This window comes from Sturnus vulgaris, chromosome 1 (assembly GCF_052056855.1).
Source record: "Sturnus vulgaris isolate bStuVul1 chromosome 1, bStuVul1.hap1, whole genome shotgun sequence".
Classification (NCBI taxonomy): domain Eukaryota; kingdom Metazoa; phylum Chordata; class Aves; order Passeriformes; family Sturnidae; genus Sturnus; species Sturnus vulgaris.
Window position 1 is genome coordinate 19,264,717 of NC_142243.1, and position 15,381 is coordinate 19,280,097.

The window sequence follows — 15,381 nt, forward strand, 5'->3', positions numbered from 1 at the left end:
CAGAGTTCTCACACACGGTGATCTACATGGAGCAATACAGCCCACAGTAGATTTTTCTGCTTAGATGCTTAGGAACTTCCATTTTTGTTCTCATATGAATTCTTCCCACCCCTTCTCCCTCTCTTCCCACACACAAACTGAAAATGAAAAACAGAAGATGTCGGGTTTTGACAGATGCTTTACTGCAAGTTATATGTATTTATTAAGCTCTTTCTGTCTAATTTATACAAACTCTGGGAAATGATTGTGTATTAGATAGCATTTCTGTGCACACTTGTAAGGAAGATTATCCAGTGAAAATCTGCCTATTATAGACACACATTAATGAAATTTGGATTTAATTAAAACAGTATGAATGGAATTCATATTATTAAATCTGGACATCTCCATTGCAGACATAATGTCTAGACTGTCCTTAGAGGCAACAGAAAGAATTAGGAGCTGCTAGAATTCAATGTACTGCATTCTAGGGTAGGCATCTACCTGAGAACAAGATTCATTTAACCCCTGCCAACTTAATGGCTACAAAAAGTGAACATTTTTGTAGCTTCAATGTTTATATATGGCAGCATGTCTGACCAAGATGCAGTGGATCAGATAAAAACTCTAAGTAATCCAAGAGCCTATTTCCAACTGTGTGAGATGCAGAAACAGGTAATGAAAAAGTCAAAATCTGTGCCTGAGGCCTCAGCCACAGCTGAGCAAATAATGAAGGAACTGTAAGGGGGAGCTGAGGACACTTTTGGCTTCAGAATGATCTCGAAAGACATATGCATGGCAGCACAGGCTGGAGACAATGAGGGTAATGATGTCAAGGAGGAACTGGGTGCCACCAACACCATGGAAACATACTACGAGTACATCTAGGTCAAAAAGGACTTCTAGATGCCATCAAACCCATCCTCTAGATCAAAACCATAATACCTTCAAAATTAGATCATATGGTTGATCAGTCTTATCATAGCATAGTCATCAGGCTGCTGCAGGTGAAACAGGGCAAGGATGAGAGAAAGTCACCACCAGAAAACCCCTGGGCTACATCCATGGGCACATCCACTGTAATGACCAGCAGATGCAGGAAAACATGCATGGAGGCATGGGGCAACCGTGCAAAACACAGGTACAGCTGCACCAGTGCCACCACCAAACCCAAAGGGGAGCTCTGACCAAGGCTGGAGCCCCTGAGAGTTGGCAAGGAGAAAGGCTCACAGGCACATGTTCTGCTTCAGGTACTGCAAACAGGAGATAAGATCCTGCTCCCCATCAACACCTCTTCCAAAACTGCAAAGCAGTAGCTAGTGGCAGATGTCGAGGCAAGTACAGGAACAAGCTGCAAATACAGTGATCCTTTCTAAGACAAGAGCTGGCCATTTGTGTATAGAGCATGATTGTTGATATGTACCATAAATAAATCTTGGATTGAAATGAAGATTAGCCAAGTCCAAGAGACATGGACGCTTGTATTCTTTGATTGTGAGACCTTAGAAGCAAAACAATTCTGAGAAGTCCCTGTAGACCACACTAAATGTGATATTGGGTTTTGTAAAAGTTTGTCTTGTAGTTTATTTCTGCTGTTACCTTGGATCATTGATATATAAACAGGTTTACATTAGATTAAGTGTAGTATTCATTGTCTGTATAGAGTATCCATCTTCTAATTTATTCACAGAAAACAGGTCACTTGGAAAAAAAAATTGATTACATAAAGTTTATGACAATAGCAGCATAAGCTTGAAGGGAGTATTTAGTCAGGGGATATTATAAACTGGAGGAAGAAATCAATGTAGCAAATGTTAACAATATGTTTTTCCTGTATAATTATATCCTGTATATTTACTTTGTATTTATTCTTTAGATTTTGAAATTGAAACTGTGGAAAGAATGACTGAGAACATGAGTTCTATTAATTTGGTTTTAAGTATTGAAAAATATCAGAAAACTAAATAAAAAGTAAAAATTTTGTAAATCATTTCAGTCGGGGCTGTCAGCTGAAACAATAACCATATATTAAATATAATATCTGTTATTCTTCATGAAATAAGAAGAAAAAATATTGAAGTTCAGAAAGATTAAAAGACTGAATTTTAGCACTTTCTTTGTAAACATTCTTTCAATTATAAAAATTGAAAATTATTTTGGTGAAAGGTTTACCTTGTTTCAGAGATTATCCAGAAGAGTCACAGTTCTCTCAGGAGATAATTACTGATGAGTAATATTACAATATTATTTTACAATATTATTTTACAATAATTCTTTATAATAATCTGATTTTATTTGGGACATTAAAATATTAATGCCATAATTAATAAAATAAATATATGTTGTTTCATAAGGGAGAATGTGATAAAATTCTACCATTGTAATTTTATTCTTTTCATTAATGTAATTTTTTACAGATACACATTGCATGACACAGTAAATGGAGATTTAAGAACGATGGCATAAACAATGTTTAAGTGATTTTTTTGTTTAATGAAATTCTGCTAGTAGTGCTAGTCTATTGCAGAATAAATGAGAATTTGAGTACATGGGCTTGACCGTGATGTTCAATGTCTGTTTATAAAGTGGAGATCAATAATCTCACGCAGATTTATCAAAATATTGGAGTCCAGGAGCCGGAGGCACTTGGCACTTTCCTGAATGAAATGTACTCTGTGTCTCAACCTAACAGATACAAGTATAATAAGAAAATTCTGTGTTTCAGTAATACTAATCTTGTTTCAGAAAGAAAACAGCATGTGTGATCACATTTCCTTACTTAAAACCTTAATGAATAGCATTTGGTAACTTTCAGCTCGATGGCATTAAGGCAGGTGTGTGTGGGAATGCAGCAGAGAGGCTCTTAGGAGCATATTGCAGGAAAGGTATGGGGAGAATGATGGGCAAACATCACACCTTGTTACAACATGCCAGTCAGAAACAGAAAGAAATTGAAGTAAAAAAATAGTTCCGTGGTCCCAGGTAGAATGATGTATAAATATATAGAAAGATATATAGACATATAGAAATATATAGAGATATATAGAAAGATATAGGTTATGTTTATTCTACAAATAAAAAGTGAAAGAAAAACAAAGCACCAAACCCAAACCAAGAAGATCTGTGCATGATGGAATGAAGGCAAGCATCAGTATGCTTTTCTGTCTGGAGTCTCAAAAGTCTAATAAATGTCAAGCAATTCTGCTTTCCCTTAATAAAAAGGTATTAACAGAGATACCATCTACAGTGCAGACGCCTGTTTTCATGAAATTTGTAGGAGTTTAGTAACTTTAAGACTTGCCAATGGGTTTAAAATTAAGCAGGCTGTAGAAATACAGTAAGGGAAAAAACAAGCACAGCAGGAACAATTAAGCCTTCAAGCTAAAAATGACGATCGTGTAATGCAAGTGGGTATTATGGAAGATGACATTTTGTCAGGTTATTTAAAGTGTAAACACTGTTACAAGCTATGCCTGGTACCACAGAGGATGACAATAGAAATCACAAGGCACTCCAAAATTTCTCCCCGATATCTTTCTCATGAAAGCATGGGCTGACATAAGTTTCAGCTGCGTGGGAGGCAAACCTATTCAGCAGAAATATGGTTTCCTGAACATGCCAGTTTCCACCCTCTGTCATCCACTAAGCTAAATTTATCAGGAGCACTGTGGTCAGAACTACAGAATTGCAGAGCTGACTAGAGGGAAGTTTGGTCAGATATAACTATCAAGGTTAATGATAAAAATATCTTTAAAAAATAAGTGTATATACTGGTGTGTCACATAGCTGAATCACATGCTGAGCTGATATTCAAATCCATGATTCATGATCACTCTTGATTTAGTTCGATATGTTTCTAATTTTATAAAGATTTTCTTTTGCTTCTGCATCTTGGAACACTAAAAGAGTCAGTTAAAACCCCTTTCTAATGCAAAATTACAGAAATATTTAAGTCATCATTTCTCAAATAATGGACATCAAATTATGATTCCCAAACCTAAAGGATCTGGATTTGATTAAATATTTTATTAACATCCTGGAATTTGAAATCTACAAATGTAAAACGAATTCACAGTTATAATTATCAATCTTTTTCTGCACCCACAGGAATGACAGAAGACTATATATAATTATGGTTTACTTATGTACGGATTCCATTTTTAATATAAATTTACTTTCTATTGTTTTAGTAAGAGTTATTCTGTGATGAGTTACTAATTCATATTGCAAATACTACAGCATCATGACACACTTCCAGATTTTATAACAAATCTTTAGGCAAAGAGTTACAATCACTATTGATCCTGCTTTGTGTTTATGTTTTCAAGGAGCTACATAATTTCTCCATGTCTTCTGCTGCTACACCGTAGAGAGGATTCAGAAAAGAAGTAGCATTCACATTTTCATTAAATGGATACTAAAAGAAAAAAGATATAATGAAATTTAAAATCCAAGTGATTAAATTATTTTTTAAAAATGTACATACAAATGACTGTAAATTCATTACAGAAGTAACATATTAAAGAAAACTATAAAATCTCTAAACATTTTTAGACCAGACTTTCAGCTAAATAAAGTTAGCATAGCTCCACAAAAACAATGACATACCACATGCACCTGATCAAGTCATTTAACCTACTTCTGCATCTGTTTCCACCTTTCTTTTTCCTTGTCTTCAGAGCCCTTGCTCTAATATTAATTTAGTATTATTTTAGGCATTCTGTGTACAATTGTGTAGTTGCAGTGATTTTGGTACATGGCATTTTAATTTACTTTTATTCAAGGAAATGGTTATAATTTCCTTGAATGAAAAATGTATGAGAATATAGGTAATATGAACCCTTCAGGTAAGGATTTCAGTAATTCTAAACATTTTCTTCAGCATCTGCCCAGACTGAAACTTATTGAATTAGTGTATGGTGTAACAAGTAGCTATAATTTTTATTATGATGTCCTTGCCGACCAATTCAGCCCTGTTCATCTTTCTCAGATTTCCAGAGGTACTAACAGTATAAGTAGCAATACGCCGTTGACTTTAAGTGACATTTCCCCCTTTCCTCAGCAAATGAATTTCCTTTACTAGCCCAACACACGTGCTAGAAATGTATTATTACATACCTCATGCCATGGAGAAACACTGATTTGAACAGCAGATGAGGTGGCATACCCAGGAGACTATAAAAAGAAAAAAAACTGCTTCAGAATATTTTTAGTGAGCTGAAAATAATATATTCCGCCATGTGGTGCCTGGGTAATGCATTCTATGGATCCAAAATTACGAGGCAGTATTATGAGCAAGAGTGTAGCTGTGCTGAGCCCACATGGTTTTGGTGTTCAGGAAGGTTCAGAACTGCTCTTTATGAAGCTCAGAGACTCCCACAAGGGCAGAACTTGTGAGTGTTCAGCTGAAGACAAGAGCTTTGCTCACATTTTTTCCTCTCTTTTGATTGATGATACACCACTCAGATTTAAGTCTCATCAGACTTGCAGAAAACTCATAATGCCTGTTTTCTTTTAAAAGTAAGAATTAGTGTAAACATGTATTTTCCCAGTCTTAGAGAAAATAGAGGAAACTCTGGTGCATGGCTGGACTTCAATCACAATGCCTGGGGCTGTCTTCCATGAAAATGTCTCTCCTGACTCTGTGCTTCTCTTTTTCAACTTGCTATTAAATGAAGCCTGTCAGGAATCTATTTTAACTAAAATAAAAATGTCCTGATGAATTGGACATGATTGTGATGGGAATGTTTCCAACTTGGAGCTCTCACACGCTCCAACCTCTAAGTGAATTCATTTGATCTAATGTCTCTAAAATCAGGTGTAAGGACCTTTTTACAGAAAGTAAATGGCATGTCATAGTTAATCCTATTCAAAGCTGCAGTGGAATCTTATATTATTGACTGTGCAAAGGACAGTTTTATTTAAAAGGAAGTTTTATTTTCCATTTCAAACCAAGCCTAGCTCTTCTAGGTAGTAGTATAATAATATAGGGTATATATAAGGATAGTATCAAAATGAGGGCAAGAAGCACATTTAAAATATATTTTTTGGCTTTTTTCTTTCTACTCCAAGCTTCCTTGTTTATACTATTTATAATTATAAACAAAATATCATAGATACCTTCAGTTTAATTCAATCATTTATTTCTTGTTAAATGTAAGACATGAATTTTAGTTATCATTATAATTTGATAATTAAATCTTGCCTTTAATTATTTTGCTGCACTATGTTCACTTATATATATATATTTTATTCAAAAATTTATTTGTTACTCTATCAGTCTCTTAATTCAGATCAGCAAATGGTACTAGGGAAATGTGTGGCGAATTGCTTGTTTAGTGTCAAGGTGAATTTTACCATGATGGGAATTGTGATGTACGTTTAAAGTACTGGGAATGATTATAAACTGTTTTATTGAAGTTAAGTGAGTGTGCAAAGGAACTTGGCTGCCAAATCATCCATTTTGTGTTTTCATTGTTGTTGATGTGTTTCTGTTGTCGTGTGTTTGCTTTGTTGGATTTTTTTTTTTTGGTTTTTTGTTTGTTTGTTTTCCAGATATAAAAGGAGACAAGTCCCAGTGAGCTTCTTATCTATGTATGGGTAAATATTTAACCCAAAACACTTTTTCCTCCAAATCATCAGCCCATAGTCATAATAATTATAAACACTGAGATGTTGTCAAAACTGAGCTGATTTCAAATATTACTGTTTTGAAAATGCACTGGAACTGATCTGAGTCAATTTTTAATTCTCACTTCTTTTATTAAATAGCATACACTGAGAGATTACATTCTTTTAATGGAAAACTTTTTGAGGACTACAGCCTCACATTTTTCTGAACATATAGAGGCAGCTTACCTTTTCTTTCCCAGATGAACTGAGGTCTTTGTACAATGGATTGGCAAATGAAGAAATAGCAGTTTCCTGCACTTTCCTTGAAAAGTCAAACAAAAAAAAAAGAAAAACACCTACAATATCAGACAGGTTGTTAAATAACCAAACAGATTAAAGCTGAAAAGACTGGAGTCCAAAATAATAGGTAAAATAGGTGGCTAAATTTGTTTACAACTGGGCTCTACTGAAATAAATGAAATTAAACCAATATTCTAGATAAATGATGTCTAGGTTAAAATAATAATTTTTCATCTGTTGCTTCTAAAAATATATATGCTTCTGGATGGGTGGAGAACTATTTACTAATTATAAAATGCAGGTATAGTGTTATACATGAAATAAAACATGTTATTACCTCTAAAGTCACATTCCTATAATTTGTTTGCATGAGATGAGATCATGTTCTTCCTGTGTTTTGCTATCACACTGACAACTCAGTAATTAACACGGTCTTAGGCTCCAAGTTCAAGAAGGCCTCTAGTTATTCAATTGTTATAAGTGCTCCACTTTTCTAATTAATTGGGAAAGAACTTGCGTTTTTGGTCAAAATCATCAGCATCAGTTTTAAAGCTATACAAGCTACCCATACCTTTTGCTACAAAGCCATGAATAAATAATCACTTGAGGTATTGAAATGCAAAATTTTCATTAATTAACACAATGCCTTAAACAATTTATAATAGATTAAGAGAACCAATTTTGCTATTTATAGCTCTCATATCCATTACCTCATCTGGAGGCTTAAAGATATGCTTTCCTGATAGAAGTCTTCACATATCCTGTTTTTTTTTGGAAGCACTGATCACCTGTGCTGTTAATCTCATTAATTCTGCAAAAGTAGAATGGGGGTAGAATTTGCAGCTGGGATCTAAATTTTTTTCCCATATAAATGACTTGTTAATAGTCCACAATGCTTGAAATCACAGAATCGTGGAATCCTTTATGTTGGAAGAGACTGTAAGATCACTGAGCCCAGTGTTTGACTGATCACTGCCTTGTCAGCTGGACTAAGTGCCACGTCCAGTCCCTTCCACCTCCAGGTTTGGTGACTCCACCTCCATTGGCAGTCTGTTCCAACAGCCCTTTCAGTGAGGAAATTCTTCCTGATGTCCAGCCTGTGTCCCCTGCCACAGCTTGAGACCATGTCCTCTTGTCCTGTCACTTGCTGGGAGAAGGGACTGACCCTCACCTGGCCACAGCCTCCTACCTCAGGTAGGTCAGACAGCAGTAAGGTCTCCCCAGTCCTTCTTTTCTCCGGATGAAACACTTCCCACTCCCTCAGTTTCTCCTCTGAGAAGACAGGACTTAATCTCTAGACCCTTCACCAGCTTTGTTGCTCTGGACTCTCTCCAGCACCTCAATGTCTTTGTTGTAGTGAGAGGCCCAGAATCATCAAAGCTGTTCTAATACTATATAAAAAGCAACAGATGTATTAGTTAAAATTACCAAAGAATGAAGCAGAAGCTAATCTTTGCATTTGAAGAGATATATTTAGGGGTTTTTTTGTTTTTTCCACAGTTTTTATGAATAAGAGCATATGCCCTGTGTAGAAATAGAAATCTGCATGTACAGTATTCTAAGACAAAAATTTTCCCTAAAGCTTCCTATCAATCTTGATGACGGAGAAATAAATTCTGCTGTGTTAAAAAGTGTTTTTGTTCCAAAGCTGCTCCTACAGGTGGTTGAAGTCATGTCTCCCTAGAATCTGAGAGACAGGCTCTGTGTTGCTGTGGTAGGCAGGACTGAGGGGACAAGAGCAGTCACAGGAGCACAGCCCATAGAGATTTTGGGAAGGGAAACGATTCCTCAGTGGGAACCACAGAGGAGGCACATTGAATCATTTCTGTTGCAGATAGCTAAAACCAGAATGTCTGCTTGGGAGGAAGACACAAGTAAAGCACAGAAATATTCTACCTTATGAATTAAATCAGTGCAAGAAACTAAGTTTGGGTTTTAGACTAAACTAGACATGTCTCCCTAAATTTTTTCACAAAACTGTCAGAAAGTAATTGCTTCTAATGCCAGTCTCATAATTTATTTTGATTACCTGACACAACAATGGGAAGAGCTGAATATTTGAACCTGCTAATTTTTTCATTCGATCTAATCTTAACTGTAATAAATCATGATATTCTGATTAATTTAGCTTGCTTAGTGAAGCAATGACAGATTATTTATATGCCTACTAAGTGTATATTTGCATCCCAGTCCTCCTGAATAAAGTCCAGAAAATGTGTACAAAATTTATTTTTTACTTTAAAAGGAAAGCATGGCTCACAAAATCTGAGGCCAGAAGGAAACTCAGATGACAAGTTTTAAAAGTTTTCTTTGCTTCTAAACTAGTGCTCAAAGGGACAGACTTGGATCTCTTAATTTTGGTGCCTCATTTTGACATCACAAACCAACTGTATGGCCTAAAAGCATGATATGGAATTAAGTAAATCAGTTCTGCTTAGAGTCAGTCGAGACACTTCCAGAGGACAACACAGGTCACACAATTCTCAGAGTGAACCACCCTGACTGTGCCAGTGGCAAATGGTAAGGATAGGGATAGGTCTGATTTTCTTTCATCACTCCATTAAACTTGAGCAGTTTATACACAGCTTATTTGGGCAAGAACATGTGGACTATTTAGGTCTGTCCTGAGAGCAGGAGGGTGCAGAACACAGATCTCCAGCTTCCTCTGCAAGGGAGAGAACTGACCAGAAGGATATTGTGCCAAACTGAGGGCACCAAACAGAGTGCTGGCCAAGCTCTTCAGCAATGTTTGTGCCTGCTGTGCTTGCTGCTAAACTCGGTCCTGTCTATGGCTCAAGCAATAAAATTGAGTCCAGCAGATTTCAGGTGTCCTCCCACACTAGATCTGAATCATGAAAAGCATATGTATTGGTCACTGAATCTTAGGGATAAAGGGAATTTTATGGCCCAAAATATGGGCACTGCTTGAATTTATGCACCAGAAACTTAGGTGGAAAATGGACTTTATGAAGTTCTCTCTTGTTCTTAGGAAAATTTTTGTCAAAGTAGAGCTTTGAAAGTCACCTTGAATATACTACCTTATGTAACTTATCCTACACATGCATAAAACATATATAAACACATAGATGCATACATATGAATATGTTTATGCAAACATATATATGGCTACCCATTTGTGAATGAAGCAAGCAATTCTATCTAAGGGATATAAATGGATAGCCTTAAAATTTCTGAAGTATTTTCAAATGGCTTAAAAAGCCTAAAAGAATTTGCAAGTGAAAATTTAATCACCTTTACTCAAGTACCATAATCTATCAATTGGATGAGGTAGTAACTGCAGTAAAAAAAAGTAAAAAAAACCCAAAAAGCCAAACAAAAAAAACCCCACAAAAACCCCAAAAAAGTCAAATATGTGTGTAAGGTAGTTTAGACAGAACTGGGTTTTCTAACATAACCAGAAATACCACAATAGGAAAGGAGAGAATTAATCATCTTAGGCTGAGGTAACATGGGGCATAGTTTTGCTAAGGTCATCTGCATTCTTTAGTAGCAAAAACTACTGCCTCGTCAGAGGTTTCTCCACTACAATTTCACAAAGGCAGGAGGAATTATATGCTCCATGAAATACTCACTAGTGTATAAACAGACTGCTGAGTAACATCATTCTTGTTAATGGAAAATTAAAGTACCTAGATTTCATTTTTTTGGATGCAAGAGCTCATAATTTTGTACTTTTAAATATATCTTTCAAAGAGAAAAAAACCAAGTCATTCATACAGAACACAGATTTTTAGGAAATACAGTACTGGAGGAATGCTTAGTATCCGATCCATAACAACAATGACAAAATCATAGTGGACCAAAGATTTAATTAAAATTAAGTTACTAATTAAAATAATCCCTCAAAAGAATTTTTATAGGTGTGCAAAAGCTTCAGTTCTTAACAGAAACTTAAACTCAAGATCTTAATTTCCAAAGCATATTTAAAATCTTTTAAACTAAATTTAGGTTTGCTGAAATAGGCTATATTTTGCACATCCAATGAAAGAAATAGGAGCCCAGATGCAAGGAGAGAAGACTTTCCAAAAGCTGCATCTAAAATAATGTACAAGTCACTTGGATGTTTGATTTGACTGTTAATATGTTGTCTGGGTTTCCTAAGTCTGTATTTTGTGCCTTCTGAGTCACTTTAGGGAATTTATTTTTTTAAATCAGTCCTTTGCAACTTTCATTTTAGTGAACTTGAAGACTACAGACTACAGAGACTGGCTCTGTTTCAGTGTGTTTCCTCTTGTTTCTATGCAATCGTTCCTATGAGGGGTGGTCATCAAATGTACATTTCAGCAAAACTGAATACATCTGACTCATCATTCAGAGCAAAAATATTCTACAGAAGAATGAATGGATTTGGATAGCAGCATTAGACTAATACAACAATTCCCAAACAACAGTTATGGCTGATGCTTCCAAATTTTGGTTTACTTTTTCCCATAAAACTGCAGATTTTTCTCCCATTATACATGAACTGTATCTGTCTCTGTTTCAGTTCACAAGCTGAAAACGATTCAATAAATGTCATTATACTGTCATTCTGTTTATCTCTTTGGGATATAGGAACAGAGGAACGGCCAGCAGTGACCTCTGGCAGCCCTTCAGGTCTGTTTGGAGAGCTTCCCTTGGAATACACCACCCGTTCCTCCACAGCAGACCTCCAGAAGAGTATGGTCTAATTGCAGAAAGTCTGGCAACAGAAACTGGGAATCATCATAATTATAAGTAAACCTTAACTATGGAGAAAGGCAAAAGCACTGAGCTTGTTTAGCCTGAAGAAAGCAAGCTGTAAGGAGGCAAGAGAACTGCCTTCAAGAAGAGAAAAAGCTTTCTGCAAGGAGAAAGGGAATGATCTGTTACTGTCCATTGTGAATAGGAAGGAACTTAAATGATAAACAGACATATCAGCAGTTAGAAAATAACTTTCTAACAGCAAACTTCTTTCTACCCAAGGTACCAATACAGCCCAAGGATGCCATCAAATTCATGTTGCTAGAGGTTTTTAAATGAGAACTCAGAAGTGATACAATTGAGTCTATGATGTGACAGGATGAAAAATGGCCTCTGTGGGCCCTTTCTTCTCATGATTTTCTATCATTTTAAAATGCTTTCTTAGAACATCTCAGTTTTTCACTCTTTTGCTTTTGTGGCAAGACGTTATATGCTTTGGAAAATTTAATGTTTTGTGTTCATTAAGATTGACAGGACTGATAACAGATGTGGTACACTGGCCTTGTAGTGGATGAAACAGTTCAAAAACAGGAAAGAAACAAATTTAAATGATCCAGTTGACTGCTTTGGAGGCAATAGCAAAAAGTTGTAGCTTAGCTGAACAGAAAATCACTTACTTTTCATACTCTCACATTTCAAATTACAATGAAGCATTAGAAGGCAGCTGCAACAAAACGGAAGCTAAAATGAAGCTTTGCTTCTATTTGGACAACAAGGACAGATGTCACTAATAGAGTGGAGCAACTGGAAGCCTTCCCTTCTGGATTAGGGGAAATCGTGTCTATAGTGCAAAGAGGAATGAGAGAAACTCACAAGCTTACCCAGTTTGGAGTTTCCATACAAAAGTTTCACATATCCCCAGCTGAGGACTGGGCAGTATCTGGCATATCCGAATGCTGTCATGGTAATAAAGTGTGCTGCTGCCAAGCCATGTAAGGCTGCTTTTGTCCTTTAGGAAGGAAACTTACACGATGACTTCCAGTAACTCCCACTCAGTAACAGGAAAGTTTAAAGCCTGCAGATCAGAAATTAAATTCTGCAAAGGAGAAGGAGAAGGAGAGAGCAAAGGGGAAGTGGGGCATCCATTCTGGGTTGAAAGGAAGGGTTAAGGCACACAGAGAAGAGGGACAAATGTGACTTAGATTCTCACTGCTGTTAGTAACAAATTTCTAGCTAGCAATTGCACAGCCTATCCCTACTACCTCCTACCTGTTTTTTCTGATGGAAAAAAAAGAGTTCTGTTGGACTCTTAAGCTTCTCCAGCTCTTGTGCACATTCCTGTACTGTTTTCACTGAGACTTAGATGGACCTGCACACCTTTTTAAGATGTGATGGGAGCTGATACCTACAGCTCTTAATGTGCCCCTAGAGAACTGTCTGCCAGCGCCTGCATGGGTGGGTCTACACAGTAAAGCAACGGGACACTAACAGAAATTACATAAAAAGACCTAGCAAATACTTATCAAAAGATAATAAATAAGGCCTCAAGCATGTGAAAGCTTCCCTAGAGTGACTCTAGTGCCTAATGACTTTAAGAATATAACATGGCTCAGGAGGGCTAAAAGCAGACACAAGTGAAAAGTAACTTTAGGAAAGTATCATTTATGTGCCATTCCTCTCATTCATCAAATGCCTTAAAAAAAAAAATCAGGAGTAAAGTCTCATGCCTCTGTGTGGTGCTGTCACATTGTACATTTTACAGACTTATGCAAACACAAGTCACTTCTTATTGTAAAGACTTATCCTAAGGATCCAAACTTCAGTACATTAACATTGGCTGCATTTTGACTAGTCACTTCTAATTACTGATTAAGCAGTTCAGGAATAACTTGCCTTAATTTACTACTATGTCTCCAGCTGTGATTTTTGTATACCAAATCATGGTAGGCACTAGGTAGTTGAAGAGGAAGAGCCTGGATGAACTATCTTCTCAAATTCAAAGTTTCAGATTTCATGTTCTCAAAATTTCAAACAAATTGCCATTTATTAGCTTGATTATTTTGTAGCAAGGAAAGTATTACATAAAAGCATTAAATAAAAGCATTTTAACTTACATGTTAAGTTGACTGTGACTAAAAACAAGGAAAATACAAATTTTCATTTGTAGTGTGGGCAAAATGATTTGACGAGCTCAGTTTCTAATAGCCAAAATTTGTAGCCACAAAAATTTCCATCATCAAACCTTACCTTTCTGGAAGCTTTAATGAAAAGAATCAAAACCAGAATAAGCTTTGTTTTGTAAGCTTGTCTAATCCTCTCTTTCACAGCACTGAGTCTCTGCATATTAGGGCTGTAGTTTATTCTTAGAGCCATACTAAGAAGATCCTCATTCATCCCTATTTTATACCTAATAGGACCATATTTCTTAACATCATATAGCAACAAGTTATAAAAAACTTACTTTTTCAAATATATATAATTACAAGAAAATAAAAAATATTCCTTAAATACAGATATATGGGTAAAAGAGATATGAATGACGGTGCAGTAACCTTTAAGTAGACATTTATGAAAGAAAAAGGTAGGAGGGAGTGTTGAGTGGGAGCACAGAAGTAGGGTAAGAAACAACAATATTTTTAAAATTAAAATACCATCAAACATGTTTTGAGAAATTAAACTCTTTTTTTTAAAGATAACTGTTGAAATCATAAAAGCAAAAATCCAGCAGCTCTTATAATACAAGTAACCTTGCACTTCTGAAGTGCTTTTCCATATGTGTGCTTCAGCAGGTTGTATTAATGTGAATGAATTAAATCTTAAAGCCCCATGAAATCAGCTAAGGAAATGTTATTCCTGCTTTTAAGAAGAGGAAGGAGATGCAAGGAATGAAGGTGAAGCTATGCACTCAATTAACAGAAGCACAACCAATAAAGTTTTCTGCTTCAACATTTTGCCTCTGTGTCCACAGACAGCTCTACCTGTCAGGGGAGCATGCAGACAGGAGACGTGTCAGCAGCAATAATGTCAGGACAGGAGTCTGCACAGTTTAGAGGATACTTGGGGAGATAACAACATCCCCAAAGAGAGGAAAGTCTGTAGCAGAGAACAAGTTTAAAGGAAAAGAGACAGCTTTGAAGATGAATTCTGGAGAAGAAAATGAAGGGTGAGGAAAATCTAACAACAGAAAAATGGACAAGGAAATGTGCAACAGGAATTGCTGAAAAGGAGGAAGGGACAGTGCTGGGTACTTGCTGACAGAGAAGGATCTAGCAGAATAAGTTGAGAGATAGGCAGAGAAGCAATACAGAAATTAGAGTAAAGTAAACAGAAGAAAAGATCTTAAATTAGGGAGGAGAGAAAAAGCAGGGATTATCAGAGGGATGTCAGGAAGTACTTGTAAATATATCTGTGAAATAGTGAATTGTAGGCTGAAGGCATATCCTAAAAACTCTGAATTTTATAATTTAAGAATACTCATAAAATGCCATAATCAAAACATTCTAGGCAATCCAGCTATTGCTCATTGTTTCCAGACTGGAGTTCACTAAGGTTAGCTTTTGTTGCAAAGTTACATTTTCTGCTTAGTGTTGCATATGAAGACACTGTGGGGAGATTTATAAGTTGAAACCAATGAGCCTGGGCAGTTGGCCATTGTTCTTTGCCACATTTTTGTCTGCTATATGCAAAAGAAAAGTTTCACTTACATTTCTGGCACTTTCTTCTTCAAAAGAAAATACAAGGCAGCGGCTGTAATTTTAATCAGTAAGAAACCGATACCCAATCCAATCCAAATATCTGCAAAATCAG

The 15,381-nt window shown here is 36.0% G+C and overlaps 1 protein-coding gene across 1 annotated transcript in view; it reads right to left on the reverse strand.

The window, feature by feature from the left end:
* Nucleotides 1-1,984: 1,984 nt before the first annotated feature.
* Nucleotides 1,985-15,381, reverse strand: part of MALRD1 (MAM and LDL receptor class A domain containing 1) — a 237,299-nt gene continuing 223,902 nt past the window's right edge. Inside the window, exons 38-41 of the mRNA XM_014889594.2 lie at nucleotides 15,279-15,369; nucleotides 6,838-6,913; nucleotides 5,098-5,154; nucleotides 1,985-4,396 (exon numbers count right to left, since the gene is read on the reverse strand). Coding sequence (XP_014745080.2) covers nucleotides 4,295-4,396; nucleotides 5,098-5,154; nucleotides 6,838-6,913; nucleotides 15,279-15,369 — 326 coding nt within the window. The 3' untranslated portion in view covers nucleotides 1,985-4,294. The remainder of the gene's footprint in view (nucleotides 4,397-5,097; nucleotides 5,155-6,837; nucleotides 6,914-15,278; nucleotides 15,370-15,381) is intronic.